This window comes from Lithobates pipiens, unplaced genomic scaffold (genome assembly GCF_037356315.1).
Source record: "Lithobates pipiens isolate NorthernLeopardFrog02 unplaced genomic scaffold, aLitPip1_a1.2 Scaffold_18, whole genome shotgun sequence".
In the NCBI taxonomy this organism is placed as follows: domain Eukaryota; kingdom Metazoa; phylum Chordata; class Amphibia; order Anura; family Ranidae; genus Lithobates; species Lithobates pipiens.
This window is the reverse complement of record NW_027507758.1, coordinates 323,955,555-323,968,169: the sequence shown is the minus strand read 5'-3', so window position 1 is coordinate 323,968,169 and position 12,615 is coordinate 323,955,555. Positions and strand designations below refer to the sequence as shown.

General features: G+C 38.7%; 1 protein-coding gene across 1 annotated transcript; it reads right to left on the bottom strand.

Moving 5' to 3' along the window:
• Positions 1-395: 395 nt before the first annotated feature.
• On the bottom strand, positions 396-12,317 carry GJB7 (gap junction protein beta 7). Its single transcript, XM_077487285.1, has 2 exons — positions 12,123-12,317; positions 396-5,426 (listed from the first exon to the last, which is right to left on the bottom strand). The coding sequence occupies exon 2, from the start codon at positions 5,405-5,407 to the stop codon at positions 4,658-4,660; it is 750 nt and encodes a 249-aa protein (XP_077343411.1). The 5' UTR covers positions 5,408-5,426; positions 12,123-12,317; the 3' UTR covers positions 396-4,657.
• Positions 12,318-12,615: the final 298 nt, after the last annotated feature.

The following is a 12,615-nucleotide window of genomic DNA, read 5'->3' as shown; positions in this document are numbered from 1 at the left end:
ATGTACATGTCATACAACATGTCATATGTGTTGCACTTTTACTTTCTTTAAAATAGTTTTTACTTACAGATCTCAGGCACAGGCAGGTTCCATTTTAGCAGCTGGCTACCCAGCATGCACCTCACAATCTTGCGAATGCGCAGTATTGCCTCTGCGCAGCTCTCCTTCTTCCTGACGCCAACGTGAGATTTCGGCAGTAGACAATTCGCAAGAGCTCCTGGGATACATGATGCCATTATCCCAGGAACCCTTTGCAAATTGCCTAGTGATGTTATCTCCTAGATGGGGAATGCAGGAAGTGAAGGAGAAAAAATATTCTAAAAGGTATTTACATTTAGAAAAAAAAAGCACGCATTTGCATTGGTAAAAGAATGCGCCAGGGGGATTCCATAAAGTCCATAAAATTTGTGGAATTCTGCTTTAATAAAAGATCAAAAGCATTTCAAAAATACAGTTAACATTTAAAGATAAACCTTTGAAACAATGTAAACTTTAATTGACAAAATAGTACAAAAACAACACAAAAAAACATTCAAAAACATTTTTATCATTATAAAATGATACATTTAATGTAGCAACTAGAAGTACAGGTAGGCTTTCATTGCTTCCCATTCTTCATGGCTTTCCTTGTACTTTCTCCCAGCTATTCAAGGAGTTTTGGCCAGAATAGAAGGAGGGATAGTGTTTTAGGGATGACAAACTTAGTATTGGTCTGTCAGCAATGAAAGCAACATAACCATCTGGTAGATAATACGCAGATGTGAAAAGGGCTAACTTTTTTTAACTAAGTATAAATAATAGGCTTTAGATATTAGACAACATCAAATGAAACGTGTATGTATACATGCAACAGTCAGTAAAATATATATTTGCTATTTACTTGCATATTCTTTATGTATTTAAAATAACACAGTCAGTTCTGATCCGATCTTCTTTAAGGTGAAACGCCAGCCAAAAGTTTTTAAACAGACTATAGTAGGGTTAGAATCTTTATCATGTTTTTGTTATTGGCTGTGTTGCCATAGGAAGATTTTATTTCACTTCCTCCTGCAGGCACTGTGGCAGGAAGTGAACACAATTTCCCAAATGTGTCATGGTTTCTGACATGGTTTTTTATATCCGTCACTACTGTCAATGATGGAGAGATTTCTACTCGCTTGCTGATTTGTGGGGAACAGACAGCATTCAAAACCACAGAGAGGTTCTAATCATTCCCTTAAAGGTCTTGGCTGGAGTTCCAGTTTAATAAGATAACAACATTTACTAAATAAATATCTAATTTTAATAGTATATTTATATATTTTCAAGTAAAATAAATCCCATGCGGGGCCTAGGGTTTTTAATGGCCCTTGTGACTCCTACTACAACTCTCTGTATACTTCTTAAAGTGATTGTAAAGGCTTGTTTTTAAAAAAAATAACAAACATGCCATACTTATCTCCAATGTGCAGTTTCTTTTGCACAAAGTGGCCCCGATCCTCCTCTACTGGGGTCCCCTGGCGGCGCTATCAGCTCCTCCCTGCATCATATAACCCCCTAGGAGAAGTGGGCTCCCAGGGGGTTATTTAGCGGGCACGCTCCCGAGTCCAGCATTTGTGTACATAGACGCAGAATGCAGAACTCGGCCCCGGTGCCCGGGGGGCTGGGGGGCCAGTCATTGATAGAATTTTTTTCACCTTAATGCAGAAAAAACACGAGGGTTTACAACCCCTTTAACCAGCAGGGATCACTAAATGTATCTACAGTCGTGCATGCAATGCATACTAGCACATTATGCCATTGTCTTACAGGGTTAAATAAAAATTTAGTTTACTACCGCTTTAATGTCTTAGACACACCCCTTTGCAGACACTGCTGCTCACAGTGGGAGAATGTTAGCAACAGAGGCAGTGCTGTCAATCCAGAGAACAGCAGGCAAGAGTAGGACTGGTCAGGTTCTAATTAACAAACTGCTGGCTTGTCAAAAAGCAGTGACAATGCCTGATAGCCACGTCCCCTGCAACCTGTATCCATCCCACTGTAGTGCAAGCCAGAACTGCCTACATGAGTGGCAGCTCTGCCCTGAACGCAGGAGCAGTGCTGCATTGTTTTCATGTCATCACAGGAAGCTGCATTAGGTGGATTTCACTGGAAGGCTCAACAGGTATTTATGGGAATGACTAAGGCTGGGTTCACACTAGTCCAGTGCGAATTGCAGCTCTGGTTTCCCTGCGAAGATAAAAATGATTTATCCAGTTCCTTTCTGTCTGTTGTAGCTGTGGATCAGCTGACCAGGGAGATAGAGGAAGTGTAGGAGGAGGGGGAGAGAATTCTTGTTGACAACGGAACACACCTGCGAATCAGATACGTTCCCATGGAAGATTATGTGCCTGCAATTCACACTGCACTGCCTAGAAAACACACACTTTTTTGTGTAATGTGGAGTGCGGTTATGTTCACATAACCAGACCCATTGAAATGAACATGTTTTCAAATGTTCTGTGAATAAGATGTGGTGTAAGCCGCATTCAATTCACATATGTGTGAGCCCAGCCCAAAGCTGGGTACACACTGCAAAAATTTTTCGTTCAACCCAGCGGGTTAAACTAAAATAATGAGGCGAGGCCTTGCAGCTTTCACATGTGATTGCAAATGTGTGCTAACTAAACCCCTGTTTTTAGCAGGCGGTTAATTTGGTTAGTTAGCAGACTGGTTGGTGAGTTGAGCTATGGAATTGTTTATGTCTTACATATGTATGCCCTTCATGTGCTCCTTACTGTGAAGGCCAGTTATGGGTGTGGGTGGTGCCCAGTTTTTTGTTACTGTTCATATATATAGTCCGGGGACACACTGGGCACCTTCGCTGTCATTGTGCTCTTGCTGGGTGTCCAGTGTGCTCCTGTTCCTTTAAGTGGGCTTGGGCAGCCTCCAGCAGGCTCACCTGTCCCACATCTATCCATTCCATGCATGTGCTTCCGCTGTGGAGACACTTATAAATTTGTAGTGTTAGGACTGCAAGCAACACAGGGTTTGCAAATGTGTGCTAGCTAAACCCCTGCTTTTAACAGACGGTTAGACAGGTTAATTTGATGGGTCAGCAGACTGGTTGGTGAGTTGAGCTATGGAATTGTTTTTGTCTTACATAAACTAAAATAAAACCTGACAGATCACTGTACCAATACAAGCAATGTTGGTGTGGCACTCTCCCCTCTGTGTACTAATGTCTTCTGACAGGGGGATTTCCCCACCAGAATACACTGATCAGCTCTCGCAGCCATTAGCTACAAGCACTGATTGGATGCTGATTTTCCAGGATGTCCGTTTCACAAAAGCCGGTGGTTAGATAAACTGCTATACACACTGACCGAAAGTGTGTACCCAACTTTAGACAAAACTGTAATGCCCCGTACACACGATCAGATTTTCTGACAACAAATGTTGGATGTGAGCTTGTTGGCGGAAATTCCGACTGTGTGTATGCTCCATCGAAAATTTGTTGTCGGACTTTCCGCCAACAAATGTTGGCTAGCAGGTTCTCAAATTTTCTGCCAACAAATTTTGTTGTCAGACTTTCCTTGTGTGTACACAAGTCTGTCACACAAAAGTCCATGCATGCTCGAAATCAATGCTAACCAAACACAACATTAGCAGAAGGAGCCCAAATGGTGGCACATGACTATTGAACTTGCTTTTTATTAGCTCGCCATACGTCTTGTACGTCACTACGTTCGTAATTGTTGGCCAACATTTGTGTGACCATGTGTATGCAAGACAAGTTTGAGCCAACAACCTTTGAACAAAAATCCACAGTTTTGTTGTCGCAAAGACCGATAATGTGTACGGGGCATAAGTGTAGGTGCACATAAAGTTAGGTCTTCTACATTAAATGCCTTCATTGCGGAGTCTTCTTCCAGCCCATTCCACTTTATTGCAACCCCCCCCCCCCCCAAGATCTGCCAATCTATTTTCCATTGTTCTATTGAAATGTACATACAGTATACTGCAAATATTTTCAGCTCTGCTCTGGATGTATAAGTGCTGCACAAAAAATAAATTGCATACATTTTATTAAAACTGAAGTGTGGCAAAGAATGAATTAGGGCATTAGCTATAGCAGTGATGGTGAACCTTGGCACCCCAAATGTTTTGGAACTACATTTCCCATGATGCTCATGCACTCTGCAGTGTAGATGAGTATCCTGGGAATTGTAGTTCCAAAACATCTGGAGTGCCAAGGTTCGCCATCACTGAGCTATAGCTAGGTAGTAAGGTAGCTGTAATGATGTGTGCTCCAGTGGTGGTTTCCTGAAAAATTGTACTTTTGGTGGTGATGGTGATGTAACCGCCGAAGTTCTGATGGTGGAATTGATAGCTGGAGCACAGTGATCAAAGCAGGTCACTTGCCTTGTAATCTTTTAAAAGAATACAAAGCATTCTGTGATTATGGTTAGGTTATGTGAGATTGTTCATGCTCCCCTTGTCCGATCATAGAAAGCCTTGTATCCTTTGCAAAGAATACAAGATGTTATCAGTTTCAGTGCTTATTAAAGTTTTTGTCTACACTTCAGTTTTAAGCTTCTTCCTAATAAAAATAAGTTATGTTTGAAAAGCTTGTAGAAATTCTGAGTGACCTTGTTATAGTCTATATCGACTTACATACATTTCATGCGATTGTAGGCTATTGCTCAGAATCATTAGATGTTGGCTGTAAGTGAGATGTACTTTCCTGATCATTGATATGGTGATGGTTCTTACAGTCACACTGTGATGTAGTCAGTCTCTGCGCATATTTTTTCAAACAGCATTTTGAAAAATATTTAAAGATGAGGTATATCAGCTCGGTGATATTAAGTATAATACAGAGTCCTGAAGTAAGTACTACAAAATAGAGGAAAATCTTTTTCTCTGTAGGTTTGGAGATGTAACAGTCAACGAGATTGGGGCAAGGTTCCATATCACACTTCACCATCCGTGGAACACTAAATCCACCATATAACTTATAGAAAAGTATCAGGAAACCAAACTCAAACACTGTTTTAAATAGAAGACTGATGACATATGTACACCATAAGCCACCATCCATGCTTCCTGGGTTCTCGTAGAGCTTTTTGTTGTGCCTCTTCTCTCTGCTTTCCCGATATGCCACATGGAGAACCACAAGAAGTGAGGGTGTAGACACCATTATTAGCTGAAGAGCCCACAGTCTGACTTGTGAGATGGGGTAGAAGTAATCGAAGCAGACATTTTCACACCCCGGCTGTCGGATGTTGCATTCAAACTCCTTTTGCTCATCTTTCCAAACATTTTCTGCAGCAACCACATACACCAGAAGTCGAAATATGAAGACAACTGACAGCCAGACCCTTCCAATACTAGTTGAGTATTTGGTGACACCGCTTAAAATGTCTCTTAAAAAAGACCAGCTCATGTCTTTGCACGGACGATGTCTGTAAAATAAAAGAGAAATATGTTTAACAGAAATCCTCAAAATTGAGCTTTTAGCATAGTTGGTTGTACTTTTAGCTTTGTTATTTAAATTACCTTTCTTCCCATCAACCCCTCAGAATATATTAATTACCTCCAAGATCATTGATGGTCCAGTGGGTGCAGTCCAGTCACCACTGCACTTGTTTCTCTGCAGTCTTCCACTCAAAGAAGTCCTCAACTTGGAGAAGAATCTCCATTTATACCTATAAACAGGTCATCCACCATTGGAATGCATGGTACACATCTTCTCTATAGGAATGAATAAAGATTCTCCTGCATGTGCACAAAAAAACAGACTTCTGCAGTAGGATCCCAATGAGCCTCAAAGTGAAGATTTTGGAGTAGTGTGGAAAATAAGTATTGAACATGTCACCCTTTTTCTAGGTAAATATAATTTTCACCACATGTTGGTGACAACCCATGCAATTCATACATATAAAGAAACAAATAAGTTCAGCAATTAAGTTATGTGTAATAAAAATGGAATAGGGGGGGGGGGGGGGGTGTTGGGTATTGGCGCCAAAATACAAAAAACTATTTGTTGATTGTATACCAATACTGCACCTAAAATTAGTGAAAAATGAATAACAATGCAAAAATAAATATGTAAAGGACGCAAAGGAAACAACTCAAAAATTAATAATAGACAATTTGTATCTGATTAATAAAGTGCACAATAAAATAAACCATCAAACATGTCCATAAAAATCATATGTGAACAAATCTTCTTGTGAATTCTACTCTGTGGCCGAAGCGATCTGGTGAGCGCATTTTGTTTTCGCTTCGGGTGAAGCACTTTAAGCAAGTTTACTGAAGCACATGTGCACTTTATTTTTCATGGTGCTGGAGCATACACAAGAAGATTTGTTCACATATGATTATGGACATTTTTAAGGTTTATTTTATTGTACACTTTATTAATCAGATACACATTGTATATTATAATTGTTTTAATTGTTTCCTTTGCATCCTTTACATATTTATTTTTAATAAAATGGAATGACAAAGGGAAAAGGTATTGAACACATGAAGAAAATTAGGTGCAATAAGGCATGGCAAGCCAAAACACTAGCTGAAATCTATCAGTAATTAGAAAGCAATCCTGCCCCTTCTCAGTGCAAATTAATATCAGCTGGTTCAGTTCCAACTGATGGACTGTAAAATGGTGTCTTTTTACCAAAGATACACACAAGAAACATTTCATGATGGGTAAAAGCAAAGAGATCTCTCAGAACCGTTGCAATCTTATTGTTGCAAAACATACTGATGGCTTTGGTTACAGAAGGATTTCTAAACTCCTGATTGTTCCAGTGAGCACCGTTGGGGCCATAATCCGAAAGGGGAAAGAACATAATTTCACCATAAACCGGCCACGACCAGGTGCTCCTCACAAAATTTCTAGCATAGGAGTGAAAAGAATTATCAGAGTTGTCCAAGATTCAAGGACCACTTGTGGAGAGCTTCAGAAAGACCTGCAATTAGCAGGTACAATTGTTTCAAAGAAAACAACAAGTAATGCACTCAATTGCCATGGCCTGCATGCAAACTCACCACGCAAGACTCCATTGCTGAAGAAAAAGTGCTTTGAAGCTCGTTTAAAGTTTGCTATACATTTACACAAGCCTGTGAAATAGTGGGAGAATATATTCTGGTCAGATAAGACCAAAATTGAACTCTTTGAATGCCATAATGCACACCATGTTTGAAGGTCAAATGGCAGTGTACATTACCCCAAAAACAACATATCAACAGTGAAGTTTGGAGGTGGGAACATCATGGTGTGGGGCTGTTTTTCATCATACGGTACTGGCAAATTTCATGCCATTGAAGGAAGGCTGAGTGGAAAAATGTACGAAGGCATTCATGATAAATATCTGCTGCCATCTGCCAGGATGATAAAGATGAAATGAAGGTGGAAATTTCAATTTCAAGACAATGATCACCTGACTTTAAGCCAATAGAAAATCTATGGAAAGAACTGAAGATCAGAGTTCATAGAAGAGGCCCATGGAACTTTCAAGATTTGAAGACTGTTTGTGTGGAAGAATGGGCTAAAATTACACCTGAGCAATGCATGCTACTAGTTTTTCCATACAGGAGGCATCTTGAGGCTGTCTTTACCCACAAAGGATTTTGTACGAAGTATTAAATCAATTTCAGTTGGTATATTCAATACTTTTTTCCTGTGTCATTCCTGTGTCATTCCATTTTATTACAAACAACTTAAAGTAATTTCTGAACTTATTTGTTTTCTTTGTATGTGTGGATTGCATGGGTTGTTACCGACATGTGGTGAAAATGTCATGTCAATAGCACCTTCAGAAATATATTTACCTAGAAAAATGGCGACATGTTCAATACTTATTTTACCAAGTGTAGGTAACCTATAGCAGCCAATTAAAGTGGTTGTAAACCCTTACAACCAACTTTGACCTACAGGTAAGCCTAGATTAAGGCTTACCTGTAGGTCCAAGAGATATCTCCTAAACCTATACAGTTTAGGAGATATTTACCCAAAGACAGCCACCGCTGTCTACGGCGCATGCGCCATAGACAGCGGCGTGCAGGCGCACTGGGCAGGCCGCAGATCGCGGCAGTATGCCGCGAGTGTCGGCTATGGATACTAGCTCATTATGCCTTTGCCTTACAGGGTGTGCTTTAAAAAAATAAATAAAATTGCCTTTACTTCCTCTTTAAATGTCAGTTTGCTGGAGTATGATCAGCTAAAATGTCTTTGAGTTCCGGTTTCTATGAGTTACTACACTATGCACATCACTGCTTTGCTCTGCTGTATTTAAAAAACACCCAGTTGGTTCTTATATTTACTGGAGGCAGAAGTCTGGAAGGCTTAAAACACAAAGCAGCTCAAAAAGCGCTAACTGGGCTTGTGAGTCTGATATTTCTTTATTTAAAGCATTTGTTACCCCAACGCTTCATATTTCTGTGCCTGCTGTACCATGTAGTTATATGAGAAAGTATCCTGTTCTTTTTGTATTGCTTCCTTTATGTGAAATCCCTGGTGTTCCTGTCAGTCATCTTGCTTTCCTAATAAATACTGACCACCCCAAGCAGGATAGCACAGCGTGATCAGTTCTCTAGCTATGCTGGGAACTCAGCCTGCTCTCCTCCAATGACCAGACTTGTCCTGACACGCCTCCGCTGCACAGCTATTAATTGACAAGCTCAGTGTGCTGCTGCTTCTCCTCCCCCAGCTCTTATGCAGCTGAGAACAGAGGGAAGATGATCACTTATAAAAAAGGGAAAAAAAGGTATTTATAATCTTTTTTTATATCTATACAAAAATGTTTTGCCTTTCATTTCTATTTTAAATGGAATGTTTTTTTTTTTTACAAGGTGATTGTTTACATTCACTTTAAGGGACCTTCTGCTGTTAAGTTATGTATGGGAGTGCAGTGGTGCATGCAGGGGCACAACTGAGTTGGAATAGGCTTACTAGGGAAACTACTGCTGAGCTAAGAATGAGGGATATCTTCAGATTAAAGCTGCTGTTAAACATGCATTTGCAAGAGCATTAAATAAGGGATGGGGATCCGGACAGTCCCAGGTAAAAGGACATATTTTAAACACTGTGGTGCTGAAGATCACACGTATAGGGTGTATACTCTATATTATCTATTTCAGAACTTTGTTTCCATAATTAACTTTTTGCTAAAACAGCATAAAAATTTAGATTTTTAGTTTTGCCAGTTTGGAGAAATGCTTTGGAGTCAATAAAGGAAGGTGAAATTACAGTAAGTTTTAAAATTAAAGAAAAAACGCATATTTAAAAAAAAAAACTTTCCACACCTGCTGAATAAATATAAATAAAATAAAAAAAGAGTCAATTTTTTTTTTCACGCAAATCTCAGAGCTTCTTTAAAATTTTGCCGATGGTGAAATCAGTCGCTTTTCTGCAAAATCAATTTCTCCCATATCACTCTGCTAACAGCTGATAACAGTAAAATACAAAAGAATAAGGCTCAAATATTTATTCATTTACCTTCCTCTTCTGGAGTTTTTAAATCTTTCTTTTTTTCTGTGTTATCGGGTCAGGAAAATCAGCTATTTTGTACTATTTCAGAAGTTGCATTTAAAAATATCAGCTGCTAAAGAGAAACTGAAAATAGCTGGAAAGAATTAATTAAATAACTCCGAATTTTCTTTTGCAATATTTCTTTGGCAATAACGCATTCCTTAGCATATACGGTAACTATAACAAGAAATTGATCTGCAAGTTATGATAGTGTTTACTGACCTACTGCTGGTATTTTACATTCAGGATTCACATGGCTGATATCTTTACTGTTCCATGGTTACCCCTACCCAGTGTAGCGAGTCGTTCTTTTGTTTTTACACTGTCATGTATGTAAAGGTTAGGTTCACATTATTGAAACTTGTGTTGTGCCTATTCATTTTAATGGGCTTCCCTACCTGTAGAAAGGAAAGAAAAGAAATCCCTGACTTTTTTTAAAAAAAGTGCGACAGCGATGCGCATTGTGCTTGCGACGCAGTGCAATTTGATGCGAGCAAAAATGTGCTGCGCTTGTTGATGCAAGAGTAGCACATTTGCCTGTGGATCAGGAAAGCACGTGTGTTCCTGACTCGCAAAAATGTAATCCTAGCCTATCAGTATTTGCATTGATAAATTTCTCACTTACTATATATATTGTTTACCCTTGTTATTAGAAGAAAGCTGTTTCTTGGTTTTCTGTGTGTATATTATACAAAGTGTAGTAGGAGTTTTTGGACTGTAGCATAATACCATACAGCATACTTTTATTTAGAAGCTATATTGTATGCAATCTTATAGTGTAATATGTCTAAATATTCTTGTACACTTCCTTAAAATGGACAATATAGAAATAATTTTAAAAAATTTTACTTTACAAAAAGGAAATAACACAGCTGTTTTGCTTTATGCTGTCACTATTTCTTTGACTTGTGCTTCATTTGAGTGTAGGGTTTATTCAAAATAGCAATATAAAGAGCAATGATCACATGCATGGTAGGAGAACCAAGAACAGTCAGGCAGATTTCATATTACAGAATAAAAAACAAAACAAAAAAAACAAAACAATATATATATATATATATATATATATATATATATATATATATATATATATATATATATATATATATATATATACACACACTTGTATACTGTATACATGTTGTATATTTTAACTACTATGAGTCTCTGCATTTGCCTTTTGAAATAACCCCATAAGTAACCAGTGGATGCATAAACATGGATATATTCAATAATGGTCTGTACACACGATCTGAAAATCCGATGAAAAATACAGCTTTCGAAACAATCGTACAATCTGATCCTTAGTACACAGGTTTCGAGAGCCGATCACAACAGTTCACTCAATATTATCCAATCAGTCAAACGCAAAAAATTTTCTCGTACGATAACTGTTGGTACCATTTTCGTTTAATCAGTACAGTTGTTGTCCGAAAATACAATAGAAATACATTACAACACATGACATCACTTCCGATTTTTTTTATTCTGTCGTACGAGAATTTTTGGCACTTTAGTAACCTCTCTATTTCTGATATGCGACTAGCAAGAAACAGGCGATCTGCTGTCCGATTTTTTGGATCGTGTGTATGGGACATAAGGCAGGGGACAATGTAAAATGAGCAAATAAGTAATCTGATCAGAATTCATCTTTTACTGATCTGACTATAATAAAACTGAAGTTTATGCCCCATACACATGGTCGGATTTTCCGTGGGAAAATGTGCTATCGGATTATGTTGTCAGAAAATCCGACAGTGTGTGGGCTCCATCTGACTTTTTCCGTCGGATTTTCCGACGCACAAAGTATGAGAGCAGGGTCTAAAATTTTCCCACAACAAAATCCGATCGCGTAAATTCCGATCGTGGGTAGACAATTCCGATGGACAAAGTGCCACACATGCTCAGAATAAACTAAGAGACTAAAGCTATTGGCTACTGGCCCGTTTATAGTCCCAACCTACGTGTTTGAAGTCACCTCATTCAGAACCATTGGATTTTCCGACAACTTTGTGTGACCGTATGTATGCAACACAAGTTTCGGCCAAAATCCGTCGAAAAAAAGCGAATGTCTGACCTTGTGTATGGGGCATTAGTATCCATGATTTGCGACAGTTCACCCATCATCTTTGCTCCTTCCAATACATCTGTATAACCCCCATACAATACTTAAACACTGTCAGCCTTCATTTGGATATATACTGAGGAACCCAGAGGCAATAGAAATATATATATTTGATGCATATATTGCAAATAAAAAGACTCACTATACAAAAAACTGATCTGATGTTCTGGAAATTGTTATCCAGTTTTCAACTTTGATAAGGTATAGATAACAAATGCAGCGCTACTCATTCATCGATGTGAATAAGCCTGATAATGGCACACTATAATGACTCATCCGTAAAAAAAATTGCTCCTCATTTCTCATTCCCTAATCAGTAAAAGCTGAGTAATGCAAGTAATACACAACGGCATCACTTACAGAAGAAATGAACATGCCCATGGGTACGGCTCACTGCATGGAGACCTACCTATTTATGTACATTCTGTATCCTATCATATTCAGCTACATGAAAAATATCTACAAAAAGCCAACTAAGGTTCAGTAAATTGCACCTACCTGTAGTGCGACTGAAGACGTAAAGCCTAGAGCATCTAGATGCTGCATTAAATATTCATTCTGATGCCTGTTCCTCTGCGCAGTTTCCTTGTGTGTGTTACAGAGCAACCAGTATCTAAGGCGAGTCGAACAAGTGTAACCTGATCATTTGTTTTGTGTATTAGTCAGAGAGAGAAACACCTCTGTTTAGTATGAAAGCATAGAAGAAAGGATTCTGGATCATCATCAATATCCTAGCTTGCATGTGTATTGTATAAATAAGAGCTCTGCATACAGTGAACTTAGTTCATGTGTACAGCAATATACACATCCACTCACCGGCCACTTTATTAGGTACACCTGTTCAATTGCTTGTCAGCCAATCACATGGCAGCAACTCGATGCATTTAGGCATCTAAACGTGATGAAGACGACTTGCTGAAGTTCAAACTGAACATCAAAATGGGGAAGAAAGGGGATTTAAGTGACTTTGAATGTGGCATGCTTTTTGGTG